This window comes from Hemicordylus capensis, chromosome 16 (genome assembly GCF_027244095.1).
Source record: "Hemicordylus capensis ecotype Gifberg chromosome 16, rHemCap1.1.pri, whole genome shotgun sequence".
Classification (NCBI taxonomy): Eukaryota; Metazoa; Chordata; class Lepidosauria; order Squamata; family Cordylidae; genus Hemicordylus; species Hemicordylus capensis.
Window position 1 is genome coordinate 12,446,266 of NC_069672.1, and position 26,206 is coordinate 12,472,471.

At 49.9% G+C, this 26,206-nt stretch overlaps 1 protein-coding gene across 1 annotated transcript; it reads left to right on the plus strand.

The window, feature by feature from the left end:
• The first annotated feature begins 27 nt into the window (after window positions 1-27).
• Window positions 28-25,501, plus strand: C16H1orf159 (chromosome 16 C1orf159 homolog). Its single transcript, XM_053280938.1, has 9 exons — window positions 28-121; window positions 10,674-10,762; window positions 14,688-14,763; window positions 17,673-17,777; window positions 18,278-18,358; window positions 19,828-19,962; window positions 20,650-20,675; window positions 21,478-21,505; window positions 24,227-25,501. Exons 2-9 carry the CDS (start codon window positions 10,694-10,696, stop codon window positions 24,319-24,321), a joined length of 615 nt encoding a protein of 204 aa, XP_053136913.1. The 5' UTR covers window positions 28-121; window positions 10,674-10,693; the 3' UTR covers window positions 24,322-25,501.
• Window positions 25,502-26,206: the final 705 nt, after the last annotated feature.

Consider the following 26,206-nt stretch of genomic DNA (forward strand, 5'->3'; position numbering starts at 1 on the left):
AGGGGGGGCACTGAACGGAGCGGGGGGGCGGGGCTTGGCTGGCCTCCCTCTCCCCCCTCCCGTCGAAGTGGGAGCCCCTGGGGCGCTGCAGGGGAGACCCCGTTGCCCTCCAGGGGGGCAGGTAGGCAACAGCTTTGCCCCACCTCCAATATGGGGAGGATAGAACCTGGTGGGGGGAGCTCACCCCCCCAGGGGCAGCCTTGAGCTCCCACATATTAGGGGGGGGTCTCCCACATGTGTCCTCCTCCCCCCTATAGAGGGAGGGGAAGCTGAGTCTGGGGACTCTCCCACACTTGGGGGTCTGAAGAAGGTTGCTTACCCAGGAGTGTGGGTAAGTCGTATTGGGGGAGGGGTCTCCCACATGTGTCCTCCCCCTATATAGGGAGGGGGAGCTGTGTTTGGGGGGCTCTGGGAGCTACCCCACACGGGGTCCTATATATTTTGGAGGCCATATTTTTTTCCCCTCCCATACATTTGGGGGGCTATAGTTTCCATTTGGGCTCTAGCGTGTCTTATATTTCAAGCAAGATGACGTATCAGACTCCCCATATTTGGAAGGGGGGCTATTTGGGTAGATGTGTGTTGATTCCCACATATTTTATGTTGATTTCCCACATATATGTAAGGTATATTTTACGTTTGGGTTCAATTTTATCCCAGTTTGGGGCTCCCACATATTTTAGGTGAGCGGTTTATGAGTGCTTTGGCTGCAGAGTTGAGAATTCACTGGCAGTATAACATGAATCTCATGACCGGTTTTATTTCAGTTCATTGGTATGTTGCATTTTCTGCAGTTGCATTCAAAGGTGTATACATTATGTCTGTAAATAAAACATGCCAGTATTTTTAAACACACCAAGTTCAGTTTAAAAACACCAGGCTCAAACAGTAAACAAATATGGAAATGACACAAAAGTCAAACAAAAGAGCCCAGAAACTGAACCTCACGAGGCCTGTCTGAATAAACAGGTTTTCATTCATTCATTCATTCATTCATTCAATTTCTATACCACCCTTCCAAAAATGACTCAGGGCGGTTTACACAGAGAAATAACAAATAAAGAAGATGGACCCCTGTCCCCAAAGGGCTCACAATCTAAAAAGAAAGATAGACACCAGCAACAGTCACTGGAGGTACTGTGCTGGGGGTAGATAGGGCCAGTTCAACATCTGTTTTAAAAGAGAATGGTTTTTGTATTTTCCCTAATGGAAACCCGCCCCCCTCCCGGAAAAAGTGACTTTGCTTCTAGATTTCATTTGGTTGGGGGAATCTTGGGGTCTCAACCTATTCTGAGGGGAATATTTTAGGCTCCGATATATTGGGGTCGGGGGAAATTTAGACTCCTGAAATCTTGTAAATGCATAAATCTCGTGTTAATCATTTTATGTTGCGTTTTTAGAGTGCACTCAGTGCTTTCATATTTTTAATAATCCCATAATGTAGGTCAATATTATCAACCTCGTATTACAGGTGGAGAGGAGGGGGGAGAGAATGAAAGAGAGACTAGTGATTCGCTTAGGACTTCCCAGCACAGCTTTGTGGCCCTCTTGCGGCTGCTGGACTACAACTCCCATCATCCCTGACTCATGGCCACAGTGGGTAGCTGGCAGGTTAAAGAGCGGGTTAAAGCTGAGTTGACTTGTCGTGTGAGCTTGCTTCGGAAAGAACCTAGCCCATCAGGTGCACGGAGCGGACAAAATAATGTGGATCTGTAGGCACGGGAACATAACGTCTTGTACTCTGCGTGCACCGATAATATTCCTAGCTGCCGTTCCAGATTCTCCTCCTCCTTTGGCTTGAGACTGCTCTGTGTGTGTGTGTGTGTGTCTGTGTTCAGCGCTTTACAGCACAACATTCTGTCCTGTCATTGCCTTCGCTTGCTCTCTGCTTGTTGCCGTCGTGAGGCAGATTTCGTGACCTGACTGAGAGAAGCCAAGTGATAAATTTCCTGCAAAGCGGGGTGTGTGCATGCGCACACTAATTTGCTCAGCCCTAGCTTTCAGTCTGCTATAGAAGTAGCTCAAACTTTATCCTTTTCCGGCTGAGACCAAGCATCCTGTGGAGGTGCAGTTTATAAGCTTGCCCCACCGTCCTCCTGCTCATGAGGACTAGGAACTTGGTTCCTTTGTGACCAGAGCCAATTCTCCAAGTCAGTAAGTCGGGCCTCGAGTCAGCTGGGCCTTAAAAAGCAAAGAAGCAGAATTCATATTGGAGATCTTATTTCTCAAGAGTTTCACCTGTGGCAGCTGGAGGTTTTCTGCGGTTCAGCAGAATGGGTGATTCATTATACCAAAGAGAAACACACCTCTTCCCCCCCCACCACCTTCCCCTGGAAGCTGGGCTGCTACTGGAGATCTCTGCAGGCTGGAAAAGGAAAATAAACATGCTACCTTTGCAGCGGGGATGTAACTTGCCTAGTGGCTTGCCGGTTCGAATCCCTGCTGGTATGTTTCCCAGACTATGGGAACATCTAGATTGGGCAGCAGCAATATAGGAAGATGCTGAAAGGCATCATCTCATACTGCGCGGGAGGAGGCAACAGTCATCCCCTCCTGTATTCTGCCAAAGACAACTACAGGGCTCTGTGGTTTGCCAGGAGTTGACACCGACTCGACGGCACAACTTTACCTTAAAATCAGCTTTATTTCCGGGAGATAAGACATTCCTGGAAAGGAAAGGAAAAGTAGTGAAAAGTTCTGAAGATGGTGTGGAAGGAAAACATGTCCGTATACTTAGCCCAAGCAATCCTGATTTAAAGAAAATCTGAGAAGAGGAGAAGCAGGCATTCTAGACAGGGTGAAAGATTCCAAAACCTTCAGTAGGGTAGAGACGGTAGCAGCTTGTATTTTCTTGGCTGAAGCTTTTCCTTCTCTGCAATATGTACCTAAATAGAGGATGGGGCCATAGCTCTGTGGGACACAGGAAGCTGCTTTCTACTGAGTCAGACCCTTGGTCCGTCCAACTCAGTATTGTCTACCCAGACTGGCAGCGGCTTCTCCAAGGTTGCAGGCAGGAGTCTCTCTCTCAGCCCTATCTTGGAGATGCTGCCAGACAGGGAACCTTACAGTGCTCACACATTTATTATTTTTTATTAATTTAAAATATTTATACCCCGCCCCTCCAGTGCAATACTGCTCGGGGCGGCTTACAACAATAACATAGACACAGATACAAGTAGTAGAATTAATGTGTGGTTTTTTTAAAGTCAGGTTGAAAACAATTACTAGGTTCAAATTAAAACTGGAAATTATGAATAGCTAAAGAAGCTACCACATGTCTCCCATTCAAGTGCAAACCAGGGCAGACCCTGCTTAGCAAAGGGGACGGTCCATGCTTGCTCCCACAAAACCAACTCTCCTCCCACTGGTCATCTGCTTGCATGCAGAAGGCTCCAAGTTCCCTCCCTGGTAGCATCTCCAAGATAGGGCTGGGAGGGACTCCGGCCTGAAACCTGGGAGAAGCCGCTGCCAGTCTGTGTTGACAGTATTGATCTAGATAGACCAGCAGTCTGACTCAGTAGAAGGCAGCTTTGTACGTTACATGCAGTCCTGAGCTTGGGGTGGTGTTTTTTTGTTTTTGTTTTGTTTTTGTTTCGTTCTGAAGAATGTCTGGTTTGTTCTGTTTGTTGCTCAAGGGATGGGATGAGTCAAAGTTGGGCTGTTGCTCAAGGGATGGGATGAGTCAAAGTTGGCTACTGGTAGGGCAGGTTATGCAGCTACTACTATGCATATTTATATACCACTCTTCATCCAAAGTTCTGAAAGCAGTTTGCATAGAAAAATAAATAATACATAAATTAGAATGCCCCCTGTCCCCAAAGGGCTCACACTCTAAAAAAGAAACAGAAGCTAGGCTCCAGCAACAGCCACTGGAGGGGTGTTGTGCTGGGGCTGGATAGGGCCAGTTGCTCTCCTCCTGCTAAATACAAGAGAAGCACCACTTTAAAAGGTGTCTCTTTGCTCAGTTAGCTGGGGCCAGTTGGGCAGCAGAAAAAGGAAAACAAGACCCCTTTCTGAGTAGGCAAAAGTTTCCAACACACCCATCACTGACTGTCTTACCTCACTGTGCGTTGGGGATAAGAACCACATCTATGCCAGGAGTGTCCGTATAAAGCTTTAGACAAGAGAGCACGGTTGTGGGGAAAGACCGCTGCTGCTGCCAGTCAGAGCAGGAAATACTGAGCTAGTTGGACCAGTAGTCTGACTCAGTACATAGGAAGCTGTCGTATACTGAGTCAGATCCTTGGTCCGTCTAGTTTAGGACTGTCTGCACTGACTGGCAGCAGCTATCCAAGATTTCAGACAGGAATCTTTCCCAGCCCTACCTGGAGATGCTGCCAGGGATCGAACCTGGGACCTTCTGCATGCAAAGTGGAAGCTCTACAATGGGCCTACAGCCCCATCCCCATGACAGATGCCCTCGTGAAAGTTCCTTAGGATACAACCAACATCTTCTGCAGGGGAGGGAAGAGACCTAGATGCTCTTCCCAGAGAAGCTCCATCCCTTAAGGGGAATCTCTTCCAGTGCTCACACTCCTAGTCTCCCTTTCATATGCAACCAGGGCAGACCCTGCTTAGCTAAGGCGACAAGTCATGCTTGCCACCACCAGATCAGCTTCTTATGTCTTTTATGAGTTGTGCCTCTCATTCAGATATCAGTATTGATCATCGATGCAACTTGTGGTGCTTCTGCATCGCCTTTCCAGACTTGTGTGCGTGAACTTGTACATTCCTCCAGGGGCCTGAAAAGTGGCAAATTCCTGCAAAAGTGGCTCGCAGATTACTTTCCCCAGAAAGTGACAAATAAATTAAACCGTCTAGTATGCAGTTTCAATATCTGAAGAAGGAATAGACCCAAATCTAGACGTTTTTGTTCTTGCGGATTTAAATTGTCTAAGCCAAGCCACCCTGCTCGCTTTGCCAAGCTTCTAGTCCCTAAGGGGTGCCGAGAGAAATCTAGCTCAGGCCCTGCCGTGAAGCTGTTGCTTCACAGGAAGTTTCATTTTCCTGCCTCAAACTTCACACTTCCGTCTTGTTTCTTCTTTTTTAAAGCGGAGAGCGGTGATACACATCTGACTTCTCGCTTCGTGAAATTGTCTTGAAGCCAGCTTGAGTAAAGTTTGGACCCAACCAGTGTCTGTTTGATGGTTTGGAAATTGGAAAGCGTTTGAGGAAAATGCCTGTGCTTTCCCCCCGCTGTTCGTTAGGATCTTTCTTTTGCACCAGTGTCCTAGTTTCTTCTATGGAGAAGAGAAAGTTTTGCGGTGGGCGTCGCGTCCTAATGCTGTGACGGTAGTCTTAAGGGCTGCTATTGTCAGACTCAATGCTTTAACCGCGTCTCCAGAAACCTCATTAAGTGGGGTGCACTCCTGGATAATGGGGTGGACCTGTGCGTTCTCCTTATAGCGCTTCACTGGCAAGGTTTGACAATGCTTGAACCTTTTCTTTTGTATCGTTTTTTTTAAAAATGTGCGGTCTATATTTAGTACTTTCACTTTTTTCGCCTACTTTCCAGTAGGCTTATGAGATCACCCAGCATTCCGTGGGTCCCCCTATCAACTTATCAGCTCCTGGACCAATATGAACCAAATCGGGTACAGTTGTAGGGACACCTCAATGGCGTAGTTTGTAAAGACGTCATCCAACCCGATTCAAGATGGCGGGCGCATCAACGTTTGTAGCGCAGATGGGCTAACTTGTGAACCGCCTAGCCAGTTTGAACCAAATCAGGTACAGTTGTAGTGAGTGACACACGGGGACACCTCAACGGCTCAGTATTGTCAGCACTGACTGGCAGCCGCTCTCTAGGATTTCAGGCTCAGGGGATCTTCCCCAGCCCTACCTGGAGAAACCGCACGGGTTTTAACCTGGGAGCTTCTGCACTCAAAGCAGGTGCTCTACCGTTCAGCTGTGTATGCAGCTGATAAACATATGATGCTGCTTACTGAGTCAGACCCGTGTTCGCTCCAGCTCAGTATTGTCAGCACTGATTGGCAGCGGCTTCTCCAGAGTTGCAGGCAGGAGTCTCCCCCAGCCCTACCTGGAGATTCTGCCAGGGATTGAACCGGGGACCTTCTGCATGCAAAGCAGATTCCCTACTACTGAGCTGTGGGCTCCATCCCTGGAGAATCCTGCCTCTAAAGCTGTGTGATTTGGGGGTATGGCCCACTTCTTACGGTCAAGTAAGAAAGACTGGGGAAACATACACAGAAGGAGTGGGAATATTCCTTGTAAGTCGCCCGGCTCTGGAGTTCTCAGCCAGTCAGATGCTGAGAAACGAATCCCAAGCCGTACTGGCATTAAGCCATATGCCTGTGTGCGCGCTGAGCTCCAGGCAGTTAACACCCAGCTTGACTTCCGTGGCGAGAAAATATTGGCTCGGGCAGAATGAAAACATGAAGAGCATCGTCCGAGGCGGGCTGATCGATTCGCTGCAGAGGCCCAGCGGCAGATCGACTCGCCATCCTCTGCTTGGTGGTTCAGCTGTAGGGCAGATGTTCTAATTTTAGCGTAACGACTTGCAGCCATGGGCCAGGATCGGCCCTTAAGCTGATCGGCTGGACTGACCTGTAGTCTGATGGAGTCTCCCTCCCGCAAACTCAAACCTGCAAGTCCCTCAACAGTCGGGCATAAGGTCTCGTGGCCGTTAGGCTGGTCGGACAAGCATCCTACCCACCTTTGGGAACTGGACGCGCTCCCAGTTTCTGGTTGTGTGTGAGCTAAAAGCTTGATCAGCGTTGGGGGAAAGTGATCATGAGAGAGGCAGTCACAGGCTGCTATGACATTGTGCTGCCTGCCACCTTGTAGCCAGAATATCTATCTATCTATCTATCTATCTATCTATCTATCTATCTATCTATCTATCTATCTAGGTTTATATACCACCCTTCCAAAAATGGCCCAGGGCGGTTTCCATTAAAATAAAAACAATTACAATCAATTAACAATTACAATCAAACCTAAATCAATTCAACAATTAAAATTACGAAGGTAATTTAAATTACGAAGGTAATAAAATTACTAAGAAATGCTGCCAGAGCCTCCGTTTTGGGAAGGAGAGCTGGTCTGGTGTTGAGCATCAGTTGCCCCATTTGCTAAGCAGGGCCTGCCTTGGTTTGCATGTGAATGGGAGGTCACATGTGAGCACTGCAAAGTATTCCCCTCCGGCAGTGGGGCCCTAACTTGGTGGAAGAGTATCTTTCTTGCATGCAGAAGACCGCAGGTTCAGTCCCTGGCAGCATTTCCAGGAAGGATTAAAAAGAGGCACCTTTTTAACATGGTGATTCTTTCTTGAGCAGGGTGGAGAGCAACTGGCCCTCTCCATCCCCAGCACAGCATCCCTCCAGTGGCTGTTGCTGGTGTCTATCTTATGTTTCTTTTTATATTGCAAGCCCTTTGGGGACAGGGAGCCATATCTATCTATCTATCTATCTATCTATCTATCTATCTATCTATCTATCTATAATTCTCCTAGACGTACCCGTGGCTAATCCCATGCATGGCAACTCTCGCGAGAGTTGGTGAGTGAGGGGAGGGGGAGAGGAAAGCGATGGCGGATTTACAGCTCCTGAGCATCTCTGTTCTCTGCCCAGCCTGGGGGTTGGTGGTGTTTTTTGCGGGGGCAGGCTTCTGCCCCTTCTCAGGCATTATGCAGTCGAGTTTCCCACATTTGGGGAAATCGCAGGGGTCATAAGAGCAGCCCTGCTGCTGGATCAGGCCCAAGAAGGCCCATCTAGTCCAGCACCCTGTTTCACACAGTGGCCCACCAGATGCCTCTGGGAAGCCCACAGGCAAGAGGTGAGGGCATGCCCTTTCTCTTGCTGTTGCTCCCCTGCAACTGGTACTCAGAGGCATCCTGCCCTTGAGGCTGGAGGTGGCCTATAGCCATCAGGCTAGTAGCCGTTGATAGACCTCTCCTCCATGAAGTTATCCAAACCCCCTCTTAAAACCATCCGGGTTGTTGGCTGCCGCCACATCTTGTGGCAGAGAATTCCACAGGTTGATGATGTGTTGTGTCATTATGCGTTGTCCGCACAACCCGCAGTGGAATGGCTGAGCCTCACCCTGGGAAAATCTCCTTCATGATCAAGGTGTCTCCCCTGCCTGGTAAGTAAGTAGATCAGATTGGGGGTGAGAGGAGAGGACCGAAATGGAAGGAACCTCTCCCCCCCCACCGCCCCATAAAATCTCCAGCAACTGACGGAGACGGCTTCTTTGTCTGCCCGCCCCCGGGTTCTAACACAGACACGGCTGTGTTTTGTGCAGCCTGTTTTCCTGGTGCAGATACGCAAGCCGCACAGAGCCCTTTCACCATCAGAACAGGATAGTGGCGTCTTTTGAACAATGGGCCTTTATTTTGGACAGCCGCGGAAGGAAACATGCTAGCCGAGGAGGACAAGAGTGAGGCAAAATGCGAGAGGGAAGAGCAAGAGGCTAGATAAATAAGATACAAATATCATCATCATCTTCCCTTCTTGCTCTCCTCCTGCTTCCTCCATCTCCCATCATGCATGGTGTGGAGAAAGTGGACAGAGAGTGTTGAGGCTCTGCCAGCAAAGGTGCTTTGATATCTGCATCTTTGGGTCTGAGCGTAAAGATAGCCCTTGTCTGTTTTCTCCCTGTTAAGTTTGCCTCTCCTCTACCCACGTCCCTCCCCGGTGCAAGAAAACTCTTAGAAGTGAGTGGGCAACTGGTTCGGAGGACAGTGGTGCCTATGAAGATGGTTTATTCCTTACCCCATGCTTAGAGAGCTAAATTTAGTGTGGCTTTTGGAGATCAGAGAATGCTTCATCTTCTAAGGCAGAGGAGGAGGGGGGGAGAAAACCACATCCAATTATCACTTGCGAGCCAGTGAGGCATCTTTTTCTAATCTCGGTTTATCAAAAACCCAATTTGTTCTGTAGAGTTGGTGTCGATTCCTCTTGGTGTGCTCCCCCCCCCCACGACCCTTTTAATTTAGTCAAAGCCCTTTTTATGTTACGTGGGGTTTTCTTGGTTTGTTGATACAAAATCTGAAGCTGAATGCAGCTTTGAACATGGGCCCACCAAAAGTTGTTGGCACATTTTTAATCACACACAAAAGACGGCGCTCTTCACTCGTCCGCACATAGCTTTGTTTAATTTGTTGCTTGTGAATTTAAACGGGGGGGGGGGGCAAAAACTTTTCTTTGGTCCCCTGGAGGAGATTTCTGCTCGCCCTAGGGGAGTGGTGGTTTACTTCCCTGAATTGATATGCCCACGGAGAGTCCTTTGTTTGGCACTATTTTTCTCAATTAAAATCCAATGTGTGGTTTCAGAATAAGATGTGGTTGGCTCAGTCAATAGAATCTAGGTTTAATATGGGTTACCGACATTAGCTGTGTGAACCCACGCCAAGGAGGGAATCTCAGGTTCATCTTGAGCCATAAACCACCTTTGAGCAATTCCAAGGGTAACAGAATTAAGCATGCTACTACTTTTTCAATGACTGTAGCCAAAACCAACTTTCAAGTTAATATTATAAACACACCTACCAGCAAGAGAATGTCTCCTACTATAAGGCCGCTCTTAAATATTATAGTGTCTGAAATGTGCAAAATGCAGCAGTAAAGAGAATCAAAGTTTTTTTGATATGGTTGCTGATTTTGTTACTGATGTGTATTTTAACAGACACTACCTACAGTATTTAAGGATTTTATAACAATATAGCCTTATAATAGGAGATGTTCTCTTCTCAGGGGGTATATATAGTATCAGCTTGAAGTTTTCCTTATGGCTACAGTCACTGAAGTATTGGTAACATGCTGGATTCCTTTACTCCTGGAATTGCCCCTTGGTGTGAGTTCACACGATTACGCTAACGGTAACCATCATTAAACCTAGATTCAAATGACTATGTGAAGCAGGCCATTGAGTACCCGCCTGGAAAGTTCAGAATCCAAAAACTGGACAGCTCCCTTCTTCCGAGGAGTTCTGGCCAGTGTCCATGCCACCAACCACCATAGGCAAGCTCACAGCAACCCTGCGAAGTGGGTTGAGTCGAGATATGGCAACTGGCTTACACTCCCGCAAGGATGTCCGTGGACTGAACTTTGCAAGGCTGAGCAGAGCTTCCGCGGTTAGTAATTTGCAAAGAGGGGGAACCTGTTATGAAGATTTCAGTGTTGGCTGTGCTGAGAATGGGTGGTGTGTGTGTGTGTGTGTGTGTGTGTGTGTGTGTGTGTGTGTTGTCCAAAAACCTATTTGCGCTTTGCTCGTGTTCTGTCTCTTCCTGCATCTCGTATCGATCCCGGCTAGTCGTGTACTCAAGGAGGGGTGTTTTTTTTTTATCGGCGACGGTGCCTGGTGGTTACTGCTCCTCGCCTGCAATCTCATTGATTTCCACCTCTTGGATTTCGGGGTGTGGAATGGGCCATTGCTGTAAGCCAGTTGATAAGCCTCTCCGTTTCCTAGCAACTGCACAGCTCTATGTGAGCAGAAACCTGCCCCACTGGGTCAGCAGTGACCGTCCTGGATGTCTCCAAATTAGCACCGTTTTTTGAAAGCTGGGCCCTCCGAGGGACGTTCAGCCCACCAGGTTCTGTGCTGGCGTGAAACGTTTCAGCAGCAAGGTGGCAGTGCGGGCAAGATTTGTTCGGTGTGCTCTGCTGTTGTGCTCTGTAACTTTCTCTCTCTCTCTCCTTCTCCCCCACTAGACTTTGCTCCTCTCTCGGGCATGGGCGTCTCGTGTGTCCTCCTCCTCACCATCCTCGGAGCGGAAGTCACCAAGTCTTCTGATAGTTTGGTACGTCTCGTGGGGTTTTCAGTGGATTGAGAGCGGGTAAAACCCGACTGTGTAGAAACACCCGATGCTGATGTCCCGGTCCAGCGTTGGATTAAATGCAGTGACCGGGGTGGGGCCCTATCTCAGTGGCGAAGCATCTGTTTCTGCACACACAATGTCCTTGGCTGCATCTCCAAGTAGGGCTGTGTGCTCTGCTGCCAGGAGAGCTGCTGCCAGTCAGTGTAGACCGGGGCGGCACAGCATTGGCCCTCCCGCTGTTTTTGGACTACAGTTCCCATCATCTGAGGCCAAAATGGCCAGTAGTCAGGGATGATGGAAGTTGTAGTCCAATATATGCAGGAGAGCCAAAGTTGTGCACTCCTGGAGTATACAATCCTGAGCTGGTCCAGTGGTCTGACTCAGTTCCTGGTAGGATCTCCAGGTGGGGCTGGGAATGGATCTAATCTGAAACCTTGGAGAGGCTGCTGCCAGTCAGAGTTGACCGTACTGAGCTAGATGGGCGTCGATTGCACGATTCTGAATTAAAATGTCCCTCCGCTTATTTGTTTTTTTTAGAAGTAGCTCACAGAGTTCATGGCAGGCACCTTCTGAGAAGAGGCACTCCCTGTGTGCAAGGAAGGATGCCTCTTCCTAGCAGATGCCTGCAGTCAGTGTATAGTTAGAAATGGAACAAATTCTGCAGTATGAGAGGCATTTTCGACGTGTCGGAGGGATGCCTCTTCCTAGAAGACGCCTGCTACCCAGTGTCTGGTTAGAAATGGGACAGTATAAGAGGCATTCCCTGTGTGTGAGGAGGGAGACTTCTTCCTAGAAGATGCCTGCCGACTGGTGTCTAGTTAGAAATGGGACGCCTTCCACAATATGCAGATTTGTCTGCATTTGCATGCATTACACGGTTTCCTTGAATTCCTCTAGCACAGGATTCTGTTTCGTTTTTTCGAGCCTAATTATATCCCCAGTGGTCAAAGGCTGGTGCTTGCCTCCTCCAGAGGGGAACAGCCCGCACACCTTTAAAGTAATCTCTCTGCCTTTTCCTGGTTCTCCCTGTCCTCCCCTCCCAGCCTCCCGTCAGATGGATGGCGCGTGCTCTAATCGTTACAAGTTTGATTTACAAAGCCGATCAAGGCTGAATGATATACTCTTCCCTCTGGGTCTGCTTTTAATCTCCTTACCTATTCGCTCGCGGATGACTCGCCGTATCTATCTCGATTTAAGAGCCTCCGAAGGATCAGGGCAGACGACTGGATTGGAGAAGGTGACCAGAATTCCCCGAGCCGGCAACTTGGAATCTAAATTGAAAGCAGTCGCATCCTTCTTGCTTTCGCCGAAGGGAACGCCCTCCTTTCGAAGAATTTAGCTGTCCTCCGTAGCACAGCTTTTTGACATGCACCCCTTTCTCAGATCCTCCAGTTCATCATGCTATATAGGAACATAGGAAGCTGCCTTATGCGGAGTCAGACCATTGGTCCATCTAGCTCAGTGTTGTCTGCACAGGCTGGCAGCATCTTCTCCAAGGTTTCAGGCAGGAGACTCTCCCAGCCCTATTTTGGAGATGCTTCCAGGGAGGGAACTTTGAACCTTCAAGCATGCAGGAGCTTGAAGCATCCCCTAAGGCAGTCCTGCACAACTTAGCACACACCCCCAGCTGTTTTTGAACTACAACTCCCATAATCCCCAGCCACAGTGACCAATAGCCAGGGATTGTGGGAATCGTAGGCCAACATCTGCAGGAGGGCCAAAGTTAAGCAGCCCTGCAACAAGGGGAATATTTTCCAGTGCTCACACATGTAGTCTCCCATCCAAATGTAAACCAGGGTGGACCTTGCTTAGCAAAGGGGGACAATTCATGCTTGCTACCACAAGACTAGCTCTCCTGGGTGTGGGTAATATCCTCTTGGCTATTATACATGGGACGGCTCACAACAATGGAACTGTTAAATGAATAAAACTCAGTTAGCCCAAGACCCGATTAAAACCAGATTTACAAATTAAAAACCCACTAGAACAGACAAGAAGGGGAAATTCAAGAAGCCTCTCTAAAAAGGAGAAGTCTTCCAAGTGTTGCTTTAAAACCCCGAGGGCAAAAGGGTGTGGTGAAATTAATCCGGGAGGGTATTCTGGAGCCGATGGGCCACAATCTAAAAGGCCCTGTCTCTGGAACCTAGGAAGCTGCCTTATACCAGAGTCAGACCATCTAGCTTAGTGTCGTCCACACTGACCGGCAGCAGCGCTTCCAGGTTTCAGGCAGGAGTTTCTCCCAGCCCTACCTGCTGCCAGGGAGTCAACCTGAGACCTCAGATGCTCTTCCACTGCGCTACGGCCCCATCCCCTAAAGGGGAATATCTTCCAGAACTCGCACGTGGTCACCCATCCAAATGTAAACCAGGGCAGACCCTGCTTAGCAAAGGGGACCATTCACGCTCACTACCGCAAGACCCCTAGAGAGCCGCTAGCTGGGCTGAAGCTGCCCCACACGTTGTCCCCCAAACCCAGGCGGTAGCTAAAACTGGCAGATGCGCCGAACCGCCGACAGAGCCTCTCCGCTCGAGTCGGCTCGTATCATTAAGAACACCCTTGGCACCAGCCCCCGTAAGGCTTTAAAAATGATTCTAATTTATTAATTGGCAGCAGACCCGCCTGGCTCGGAGCGCCGCTCTCCCCGATGCGCCGCGGCAGGCTTTTATGGGGAGACGGGGGGCCAGTTTTCTGTCAAGTAGAAAGCAGGATACATATGGTAATAGATCGTGCCTGTCGTTGAGATCTGGGCACTGTGCCGCCTTTCTGTAAAGGAGCAGCTCTCTTTCCAGCGTGTGTGTGTGTGCGCGCGCGCATGCGCACATGTGTCTCCATGCTCCCCCGACCTCCGCCCTCCCTTTCAGAATGGCAGGCATGGTGTTGACGAGGGATAGACGCCGTTTCGGGGAGGGGAGAGCATTCTCTTCGCAGCTTCTGCGCCTTGCGCACACCCCAAAGGACGGGGGGGGGGGTATGCATAACTCTCGGGCACATCAGCGCATCGAATGAGCAACCAGGAGAAAATCAAAATATGCTTCTCCCTGAGCTGGGCTCCTGGGTCCGTGCGAGGCTGAACCTGGGGGTTTCTTGTGATGCATTGCCCGCGATGATAGGTGCTTTCCCGAAATTCTTTGAAGCCCTGGCTTTCTCCTCGAGACCGTCTTTTGACTGGTGGCCAGGTGGCGATACTGAGACTTCCAGACAGGCATCTGTAGAGTGCAGGCATCTACACCTAGCAGAGAGGCGAAGCCGCTCCTGGCAGGCGGAAATCCAGCAGGTGCCGCTGTTGGCACAAGCCAACGTCTGGAGCCACTTCGGATGGAAACAACAAAAAAGGAGGCTTTTTTTGAGAAAACTAGCAAAATGTGTGTGAGGGCTGCGCATGTCCAGACCCGTACAAATCCGCTTGCCAGTGGTGAGTGCCCCCCAGCTTTTTGACGAGCGGGACACCCAGAACCCAGAACCACACAGATCTCTCCCCAGATGTCTCATTTCCACGGCCGTTTTTGAGAAGGTAGGAAACAAAAGGGATTCTTCCTGAGTAGTCAGAGAGGGCTCCCCTTGTTTCTTACCATCTCCATCTCCCAGTGGAAGGGACACAGGAAGAGAGCTGGTCTGGTGGGAGCAAGCATGACTTGTCCCCTTAGCTAAGCAGGGTCTGCCCTGGTTTGCATATGAAAGGGAGACTGGAAGTGTGAGCACTGGATGAATTCCCCGCGGGGAACCGACGCTGGGCCAGCTAGGCCTCGGGCCTGACCCAGCAAGGCTCTTCTCATGTGGCAGGCTGTTCCACCGTCTAATGCCTCCCAACGGCTAGGCGATGCCTCTTGACTGCCCCCCCCCCTTGATTGACATTGGAAATGAGTTCCGAGGGAGTTGGGAAATGACCGTTTTCCCCGTTGCCTTCCAGGAGTCCGAGGTAGAATGCTGCGCGGAGAGGATGGAGGCGAATTCCACGTGCCCCGATGACAGCCAGTGCAGTCCAGGTAGGTCGTCCTGTTGGGATTGTGACGCACAAAGGAGTGGGTTGGCCTGAAGCCCCAGGCCCTGGTAGGCAGGCAGCTGCATCAGTCACAGAGGAAGGCGGGCTGTCTGGGCTGCTGTGGGCTGGGGAGTGGTCATCCTGACGAGGGGCTAAAGTGAAGCCGGGGAGCCCAGGTAAAGCGGGGGGAAGGAAGCAGCCACCGGTAGGTGTCTGAGTCCGGCAGGGGAACTGGGGGAGGAGGGAGGGGCTTGTGGCACCTGCTGGTTGGACTCACAGGCAAGCTGCCCCAGTATCCTGTTTCCAGCAGTGGCCAGCCAGGTGCCCCGAAAATGGAGCAGGGCAGCCAGAGAACCTCTGTGGGGACGGGGTAGGGCCCCTGCTTGGCTTGCAAATATACGGCCCTCCGTACACCGAGGATGGGGCCGTAGCTCAGTGGGAAGGCGTCTTTTTTGGCATGGAGAAGGTTCCGAGTTCGGTCCCTGGCGGCATCTCCAGGAAGGGGTGGGAGAGACCCCTGCCTGAAACCTTGGCGAGCCACTGCCAGTCAGGGTAGGCAATCCTGAGCTGGACGGACCAAGGGTCGGACTCAGTAGAAGGCAGCATCCTGTGTGAGTGAGGTGTGTTCATTTGGGTTTTTCATGGAGAGCGATCATGGCTCAGTGGCGGAGCATCTGCCTTGCATGTCGAAGATCCCAGGCTCAGTTCCTGGTGGCATCTCCAGGTAAGGCTGGGAGAGACCCCGTGCCTGGAGGCTTGGGATTCATCTGTGGAACTCTCTGCCACAGGATGCGGCGGCCACCAGTTTGGATGGCTTTAAGGGGCGTTCCTTGGGATCCTCTAAGCAAAGTGGCATTTATGAAGTGCTCGAATCCGCAAGCCGTGTGGGCCCGGATTAAAAGGATAATAAATGGTACCTTGCCCTTCCTCTGCTGTTAACACGGCTAATAAAATCAACGTGTGTGTTCTTCTGGTTCAGAACCATCTAGCAAGGGCGCAAACCAGATGCCTCCGCCTTTCGGCGTTTTCATCTCCATCTTTAAAAGGTTAATCTATCACCATTTTTGTCAGTAAAAACTGTTCTCCCCCCCCCCCTTTAAAAAACAAAATGCTGTCAAAAAGCTTTCCTTTCCCTGCAGGTCCGTTTTTATGTTTAGATTAAATGTCAGCTGTAATTTATCACCAAGGGCATCTCGGCTTCCATGGAGGAAAACGGAACAGCAGCGCACCATTCCACAATCAATGCCTCACTCATCGGGCACTTGATGGAATAATAGATCTCAGGCTTTTGGGGGCCGGGGGCTTTAATTTCCAGCCCCCCACCCACCCACCCACCACCACCGTGTGACGAAATGGGCAGATTGGGCTCTTAAGATGGAGGCGGTGACATTGAGCTGTTGATCCACTTCGTCCGCCTGAGTGAGAAGTACAGATGGCACTCACTGTTTAATCTCTCTTAATAGGCCGGTTTCCCACGTAAAAACCTTCCAAGTGGCTTACCACTAAAAGCAGAGTGAGATTGAAAAGACGCTGTGAAGTGCCCTGTTAAGTCAAAGGATAGGTCCCTGCCCCGAGGAGGATACAATCTAAAATGTAGCATTGGTTGGAGGGCCTAAGAAGCATCAACAGGAGGAGAGCTGGTCATGTGGCAGCAGGCTTGAATTGTACTCTTTGCTAAGCAGGGCCTGCCCTGGTTTGTAATTGAATGGGGGGCTCAATTTGAGCACTATAGGATATTCTCCTTAGGGGGTGGGGCTTCTCTGGGAAGAGCAGGGAACTGGGGGGGGGGGGGGCTGGGTTTCTTTTCCCAGAAAAAAGAAAGAAAACTTTTAAAAGTGGTGATTCTCTTTCTTGTGCAGTGTGGGAAAGCAACTGGTCCCCTCCATCCCCAGCACAGCATCCCTCCAGTGGATGTTGCTGGTGTCTATCTCATTTTCTTTTTTTAGACTGTGAGCCCTTTGGGAACAGGGAGCCATTTCATTTATGTATTTATATCGCTGTAAACCGCTTTGAAAGCTTGGTTGGGAAGCAGTATCTAAATATTCACCGTGTTCATCGTAAAGCCCTGCCCACCCCACCTCCAGGTCCCCCGTCCCCCCCGCCCAGGCTTTCACATCTCTGGTTGTTCACCCTCACCCTTGGCTCTGTGCAAAGATGACTGCAGTTTTACCTGAATCATTTGTGGGGAGGGAGGGTGGGAATAAAGAGAAGGGTGATAACACAGAGAAAACCGGAGGGGCAACAGTGCTCTCACGTCTTTTCCATCTCTGGCGGGTGGAGGGAGGCAGATGGCAGAAATCGGGATAGCAGAAATTGGGACGGCAGAAATCGCCCACTGAGATGGTTGCGCTGTCGAGTCGGTGTCGACTCGTGGTGCCCACAGAGCCCTGTGGTTGTCCTTGGTAGAATACAGGAGGGGTTGGCCATTGCCATCTCCCGCGCAGTATGAGATGACGCCTTTCAGCACCTTCCTTTATCGCTGCTGCCTAATATAGTCTCCAGCAGGGATTCAAGCCAACCGCCGCCTCCTCTCTAGGCAGGTTGCTTCCCCGCTGCGCCATTCGGTGACATGACTGAAATGGTCCTGGTGGCCAAAATTTGCAGGCCTGGCTCTTGGGCGATTTGGGGTCGCTGTTCTGGGTCTCTCCCGCCTTCCGGGGTGCCATCCCAGCAGCCCAGCGGAGACAGCAGATCAGAAAGCTCCCTGGGTGGCTCCCGAGGGCCCTCTTTGCTGCCTCCGATACACAAAAAGAACGTGCCCGATACACAAAAAGAACGTGCAGGAGAAGGGGGCACTTCAGGGCAGCGGTTGGTCAAACCCGATGAAGCCACTTTCACCCCCTGCTTCCCGAAGGGTCGTCTTTGGTGCTTCCTGGCCCGCCTCAGCTCAGCCGCCTTCTTCCTCTCTTCCAGGCTGCTACAGACAGTGGAACGAAGATGGCGGCGGCAGCTGCGTTAAGTGCAAGAACGAGACGGAGGCGGCCGCACCGGACTACAATCTGACCGCCTGCCAGAACGGTGAGTCGGAGCTCTCGGTCCGCAGCCTTTACTGGGCCTCCAGCCGGAAAGTCGCCGGAGCGGGGACTTTTTGGTAGGGGCTCCCTTTCCCCATGGAGATCAGACAAGCCCGCTCGTTTCGCCCCTCCAGCCCTGCTTTTGGGTTGGTGTTGAAAACCGTTGTGTTTCAGCTGGTGTCCTGGGGCTACACTTGCTGGCGTCTGTTTATCTGGATCTTTTAAGGGGGTTGTCGTCAATTCCGTGTCGTCGTCTTTTCGGGTTAACTACAGTATGTTCCTGCCGAGTTCCGTGCTAGATTTCTACCTGCAGAAAAGTTGGGTTTGCTTTTGGAAGTGTCCTTCCTTTTACCTGCAGTCCCAGGTGGTACAGTCCAGCCTTACAGCAGGGCCGTACCGCCTCGTTCTGCTGCCTTTGCCGACCCAGAAATCTCGAGTGTTTGTGGCTACAAAGAGAGGCTCCCTCCTCAGCGCACTCTCTTCTTTCTCTCTTCTCTCCCGCAGTCCCCGCCCCGCTTCCAGATGCTGGCAGAGAAATGAATTCCCCAATGAACTTATCCACCCTCGCCCCAACACCCAGTATAGGTGAGTAACGCCGGCCCCTCTTGGAAATGAGTCCAAATCACACACCCCAAAGGTCACCAGCTCCTTCACAGGCAGCAGAATTAGGGGTGGGGGTGGCATCTAGCCAACTTATGGGGTAGGAAACCGGGAGCCCTCTGGGATATCCAGCCCTCCTCTCGGCATTTTTTCAGCCGCCTGCTCCTCAGACCAGAATTTTTCGACAAAACGTTCAGCCATTTATCGCACTTACAATTCAGTGTCCAGCAGCATTCTCTGTGACAGGGATTCCCAGATGTTGACTACAATTCCCATCATCCCCAGTCAAAGCGTCTTGGAATAGCAAGCCTGATTGGCCCCCTTTTGCTAAGCAGGGTCTCCCTTGGTCTTCATTTGGATGGGAGACAATTCGGGGTTGCAGCACGCACACGGGAAGCGACAACTTCCGGTCCGAGGAAGGACCGTTTTAAAAGGCAGCGCCAGCAGGGGAAATGCAGCGGGAGGGATAAGAGCACCCTCCCCCACCCTTAAAGAGACACACATACCCCCCCGGAACTGGCCGAACTGAACTGGCTCCGTGCACATCCCTAGAGACTACATGGGCACACTGTATGAGTTTCTGCTTAGGGATAGGGCCATAGCTCAGTGATAGGACATCTGCTTTACATGCCGAAGGTCCCAGGTGCAACCCCTGGCAGCACAGGAGCATAGGAAGCTGCCATATACTGAGTCAGACCCTTGGTCCACCTTGCTCAGTATTGTCTACCCAGGCTGGCAGCGGCTTCTCCGAGGTTGCAGGCAGGAGTCTCTCTCAGCCCGATCTTGGAGATGCTGCCAGGGAGGGAACTTGGAAGCTTCTGCAGGCAAGCTTGCAGATGCTCTTCCCAGAGCGGCTCCATCCCCTAAGGGGAATCTCTTACAGTGCTCACACTTCTAGTCTCCCATCCAAACGTAAACCAGGGCAGACCCTGCTTAGCTAAGGGGACACGTCATGCTTGCTGCCACCAGACCAGCATCTCCAGGTTGGCCTGGGAAAGCCGCCTGCCTAAGAATGTACAGAGCTGTTGCCAGCCAGTGCAGAGACAATACTGGGCCAGATGGACTCAGTATACGGCCCTTCGTTTCCTGGGTCCCCCTATGAGTCAGTTAGCAAGGAACCCCTGTTACAGGGAACCCTGCCTGTCAGTTATCAGTTCAACCATTGGACGGAATGCTGGGAGGCGGGAGCACGTTCCCTACCTGATAGTCCATTGGCTGGACCCCTACCTGTCCTTTGACTGTTCCGGCTTAACTGCCATCCACCGCTGGTCTTTCTTGGTATGCAACTTCTTCCCTCCGCTTTCCTTGCTCCGTAGTACTTTAAGAGACACCCCCACCCCAAAGCAGAATCCGGCCTCGGGTCTGCCATAAGCTTGAATGACCGCTGGGTACCCAACCCATTCCGTCCATTACGGAATTCCTTGTTGACTGGGGTCTGTTTTCTGGGTTCGCAGGTGGCCCCGAAGTGGCGGCTTCTCTCATCTTCGGGACGTTTGTCATCAGCCTCTTCCTCATTCTGTGCGTCGCATCCTTCTTCTACCTCAAACGAGCCAATAAGCTTCCAAACCTCTTCTATCGAAGAAGCAAAGGTACGTGGCCTCTGGCAGTTCTGGGTCAAACCAAAAAGGCCTTTGACTGCATCGGTTTCCCCATTCCGATGCCTCCCTTCTGGCTCGTGAGCAAAGAACGAAAGAGAGAGCGTCCCTCTATTTACCCCACACCCCCGGGTAGGTGGTGGAGGGGGACAGACTTTTCAGCTGACAATCCGCTGCTGCTAAACTTGTTGGCTATTGGCGTTTGGCTCTCGGCATGTTCAGATTGATTTATTTGTTTATGGTTAGATTTATATACCGCCTTTCATTGAAAACAATCCCAAGGCGGTTTACAAAAGTTAAAACACAGGATAAAAATGACATTTAAAGGTATTTAGCTAAAAATATAAAACCGTATCTGATTTAAAATACATAATATGCAAACACAGAAAAACAATACATGGATAAGAAACGCACAGAAGCAACAATAAAACAATCGTGTCAAGATTGCAGCTTTCGAAACTCTGTGTGCTACTTTGGGAGTCTTCCTGGCCCAAAAGTGGCCTAACTTTTATATTTATATTTATTTATATATATATATAAATAAAATTTAAAACAAAACAAAAGTAGAAATAAGCATTTGCGGGGCAGGCTTGCACACAATGCATGCAGCATGCAGATCAGTAATGCTCTTATTTACTTATTTTTATTTTTAAATTTTTAAATTTTTCTCTTCCCTTTTAGGGTCTGTAGTGGAGTCTGCTGAATCAGTAAGTGCAAATAACGCCCTTGAGGTAACGTCATTGACCAGGAGTCCCATTTGTGGAGTGGGCCGAAGCCTCAACACATCTGGACAACTTAAGCCCACCAGTGGTGGTTGGACTACAACTCCCGTCATCCCTGGCTGCCACAGGGGGTGATGGGGGCTGTTGTCCAACTGCAGCCAGAAGGCCGACATTATGCAGCCCTGGGCTAGGGCTTCTGGAGAAGCTTTGGGAGATCTCGGCAAGAGATTATGGAACTCAATCATCTACCTAATTTCTGTTGACAATTTGTTTTGTTTTTTTAAGAAACCATATGGGGATGACTAGATCTGATAAGTGAATCATTGTAGAGGGGTGTGTGTGTGTGTGTTAAAAAAAACTTTCTAACCGGGGCCATTCCAACCACACAGTCCTAGGAGGGACTGTACCGCATTACCCCTTCCCACATGCTGAACTGCTGTTCAGCTTAATTTACTAAAGGATTTTTGTCATACCTTTCCACTTGGAGAATACTCAAAGCACCCGGCCTCTCTTAAATCACAGTAGCAAATACATAAGGCAGCAGCAGAGATTGCTGTCTGTAAATTAGGCAGCCCAAAGGTGCACAGACAGAGGTTTTTAGAAGCTGGGGGTGTTTTTGTGTGTGCAAGTGAATGTCCTGGGGGCCAAAGCAGAGAAGGCACTGCAACTTGTTACTGCTGAACATAGTATCTCCAAAATGTGGGGACACACCAGGGAGCTTGGAGGGATATTTGCCTGCTTGAAAGAGGGAGGCTCAACTGTGAGAAACTGCATTGTGTCTTTGCAGGCATCCATGTTATCTCCACCTTCTTCAGGTAAGAGTCGCTCTCTGCTGCTTATTTATGTAGGGGCTCAACTTTGAAAGGCGTCGACAGTGCAAATTAAATGTACATGTGGAGACAAGAAGTGAAAATCAGGAGCAGGCAATCATATAATAATCTGGATATAAAAAGTTGGACTGAGGAGCGCTCTAAATGGCCCACTTAAGAGGGGCAATCTCTTCTATTGTAGTATGTTAGAGCTGGAAGGGACTCAGAGGTCTTGGGAACACTGGAAGCTGCCTACTGAGTCAGACCATTGTGCCCTCCACTCAGTATTGTCTGCACTGATTGGCAGCAGCACTCCAAGGCTTCAGGCAGGAGTTTTTACCAGCCCTTCCTGGAGATACTGTCAGGGATTGAACCTGGGACCTTCTGCATACAAGCAGATGCTCTGCCGCTGAGCTACAAATAATCCTGATGACCACATAGCTGCCAAACCGAGTCAGACCCTTGGTCCATATAGCGCAATATTGCCTACACTGACTGGCAGCAGCTCTCCAAGGTTTTTCAGGCAGGAGTCTTTGCCAGCCCTACCTGGAGATGCCGCCAGGGATAGAACCTGGGACCTTCTGCATCCAAAGCAGATGCTCTTCCTATGAGTTACCGTGCTATCCTCACGGCAGGGAATTCAATCCACCGACCTCGAAACAATCACTTTAAAAAAACCAAAATCTACCCTGATCGCTATAAAACTAAACAAGAGTGCCTCTGCAAGAGCAAAGAAATGAATTTCCATCCTGACAGCACCTAAAACGTTGGCGTGGCTAATCAGGTCTCCCTTCAGCCCTAAATACAAAGTTATATTGCCTCATAAAAGCCCCCCCCCCCCGAACAACGTATTTGGTGCTTAAGGAGGCATACTTTTAAAAAAGATTAATTTCAGGCAGTGAAGACTGTTTATGGGTGTTCAGAAACAGACAGTGGCTGGGCTGGCGGGGTCGGGGTGTGTGTCTCGTGGATTCCCAAGTGCCTTGTTCGGGGATCTCGGTAGATTGAAACGTGCCTGCAACGTGAAACCTTTGACAGATGGAAACACGAAAATTATAGGGGAAGCTTTTGATTTCCCCCCCGCTTGGGGAGTCGTTTTAATAAGAACCTACATCACTCAAGACCAAGCTGATTCCCCAGAGAAGAGGCGCTTGCTGTCTAATCAGGAGAGGAGAGGGAAAATATTCTTAGCGTTTGTCCTTTTTGTTAAGCACCGCTTGGCTTGATTTGGGAAAGTGTCAAGCAAGCACGGAGAGCTTCTCTCTCTCCCCCACTGCTTTCAGAGTTTAGGGAAATGTTTTTCTGCGATCACCTTATGCAGTTACATTGGGACTGTAAACCAGAGAGAGTTTCTCTGAACGACTTAAGAACAATTCCAGCTTTGAGTTCACAGAAGGGGTTGATTGCATTGTTACACCTCCCCGACATTTAATATAGGGCAGTATATAAATGCAGTCCTTTGATCACAGACCAGCGACGCGGAGAAAACCTAAATACTAACATAATGCTAATCGAATACTAATCAAACAGTTTAAGTATAACAACACAGTTAAAATATAGTAACAAACAATGAATAGGACAAATATTTATATACCGCTTTTCCACAAAACTTCCCAAAGCAGTTTACATTAGAAATAAACAAACAGATAGTGAAATTTTAAATTGTCACTAATTGGGGAGGATGGGAGATGGGAGAGACCACAATGTATACGTTAATAGCTTCAAAGAAAGCGTCATTCAGAACTAATTATCACCAATTAAAGACACTTTGTGAGTTACATTGTGTTTTGGAAATGTGGATTTCGCTTCTCAATTTTAGTGACAATTCATTTATAATAAGCCAGAGTAGTTAAAGCTGATATGTGCAATATTTGTGTTTAAATATGGTGCTTTGGTGTGTCCTTTTTGATATTAATATACCAAATGCTTTACAATTAATTTTTCTAAATGCTTGTTTTGTTTGTGTTTTTAATAATATTGTTCTAAATGTTGGAACAGTTGGACAATTCTAAGGATAACGGAATCAGGCACTTTAGCGCTTTTTCAGTGACTGTAGCCATAAGCAAAGTTTCGAGTTGCTATTATATATCCCCACAGGCAAGAGAACGTCTCCTACTATAGGCCATATTTTAACTCAATCCTTCAACATAGGGTTTGATATACGCAAAATAAGTCTGTAACGGAATCAGAAGTGCTGTTGAAAGATTCTGATTCCATTACTGATGGATTTTGCACGTTTCAGACCCTATAATATTTATTTATTATTTATATATTTAAAATATTTCTATACCGCCCCAAACTTGCATCTCTAGGCGGTTTACAATTAAAATAAAATAAAATAAAATTTAAGGGTTTTGTAAAAAGATGGCCTTATAGTAGGACAGGCTGCATAACCTCGGTCCTCTGGCACTTGCTGGATTACATCTCCCATCATCCCCAGTCACTGTAGCCAATAGCTAGGGATTATGGGAGCTGTATTCCCAACGCCACTAGAGGGTCAAAGTTGTGCAGCCCTGTAATAAGAGACACTCTCTTTCCAGTGGGTATCTATTGAATCGACGTGGAAATTGGCTTTTGACTACAGTCACTGGGAAAGTGCTAACCGACCAGATTCCGTTACCCTGATTCCGTTACCCTGATTTCGTTACCCTCGGAACTGCCCCGTTGCCCAAACCCAGAGCCCCCAGAGAGGGGTGAGGGGAGGTAACGTCCTTTTTGTGTCCACAGTCCGAAAGCCCCGCTACGTCCGGAGAGAGAGATCGCTCGTGACCTCCGCAACCAGCACGTCGATCTCCGCTGAGACCAGGGTCAGCAACGTGTAGCGGCCGGCGTTGAACCCCCAAAGGATTGTAAATAACTGGCTCAGCCAAAGAAGGGCACCCTCCGTCCCTGCTGCAGTGCCACGGACACACGGGAAGTGGCTAGCCGGTGGGCAAAGTGAGCCCCAAGGATTGGTTTTTGTGCCACCAAGCGTGGAATGACGAATATGAAGGCCGAATCTGGCTTTTAGGGGGCCGGTTCGTCCAGGCGCTGCTCTCTGGCTGCTGAGTGGATTTTCTTCTTTTCAATTATTTGGACTGTAGCAGTCTGCCCAGAGACTCTGCTCCTCTTGGGACGCTGCCAGTTCGGCATGGAGTTTCTGGCGCTCTGGCTGTGGAGGCCCTGGTGGAGCCTGATCAGCACAGCCTGAGGCCGATTGTCCAGCGTTCGCGTCTCAATTTGAACACAAAGTGCCGCGTTTCGATGCATACGGGAAGCTTTGGGCGCCTCCCAGGGCATGCCTTTGGGAGGAGATCTTCTCCGATACGGGCGAGGCTCCTTGTCCTCCCCCCGCCCCCGACCTCCAGTAGTCTTTTATTTTTCTGCCGCTTTTAGGAGAGTTGAAATAAGGCCTTAAAAGCTCACCACAGTGTGGTGTCACTGAGCCGTTTAAAAAATGGCAGAAAAGACTGTTCTTGTGTCTCCTGTGGCCCCCGTTTCACTCAGGCAGCTGGCAAAGTTGCTTCTCGGTCTTTCTGCAAAGCGGGGCCAACCATCCTCAAGTTTTAACTCCTGGCTGGGGGTGGGGGGGTGGGCTCCATTAGCTTTGCCGTGAATGTTTGTGAAATTTCTGCGCGTCCCGCCCCAGAAGCGTCCCCCACAGCCAGATTTCTTGTAGGTGAGAGCCAGTTTTTTGTCTCTGTGAATCCGGAGGGTTTTTTTTGTCTCTGTGAATCCAGAGGGGGAAAGAGGAGGAATTGTCTCAGATGCCACAGGGGGTCCATCCCCCCCCCACTCCCTCGTCCACTTCTTCCCAAATGGTCGCCCTGCGTCTCGGAAGGCAGACGTGCAGAAGTTGCCGATTCAAAAATGCTCTCTGCCGAAAACCTCTTTCTGGACCGGCTTCCTTGCGGCCGAGAGATCATGTCTGCCCAAACGACGGGCATAGTAGGATGCAGGCAACATAATTCAAAGGGGCTGGTTTTGATGGACTCTCTATTTTTGATGACACCCCCCACCCCCACCCCCAAAAAACCACCATTGCTCTGAATTCTTTGAAATGCCTCCTTCCAGAGACAGGGAATGTCCTTATTCACTTAGTTTAAGGTTTCCATTCAGGTCAGGATGAGTAAGCCAAGCTGGACTGCGGGTGAGAGATGGAACGGAACGCTGTTGGTTTCCGTGGGAAGCTGTAGACAGGACAGGCCCAATGCGAAAGCTCCGTGTCGAAATTCAGCCTTCCGAGGAGGCATCTCTTAGACTTCTCGCCTGCAGGGAGGTTTGGCAGGGGTTCGAACCCTTGCGTCCAAGGGTGAGCAGTCCCCCTCGAAGACGAGAGCCCCTTGCCCTCTTCCTGGTCCTATGGACCCTCTTTTGTAAAAGTCTTGAGTGGTTTGGCAATTCTTTCCTGAGATAGAAAACCTTGCTGCTTGTTTCCTCTTATAGACGTAAAGCACAGGGCCCATTTTTTCCTTTTCGACTGGGGTGTGTGTGTGTGGGGGGGGGTATCTTGGAGGGTATCTGACCCCCCCCTTACACAAGGACTGTTCTTGCAGTCAACGTTGGGCAGAGGAGACCTGGTACGTCCACAACTGGTTCTTTCCTTTCCCCTGCCCTCTTCCCTCCCCCTGCCCTTCCCCATCCATCCCTCTCCCCCCACCCAAACTCTTTCCTCCTCCCCTCTCCTCCCTCCCCCCATCTCCCCCCTCTCAGGCTTGCCAAACCCGC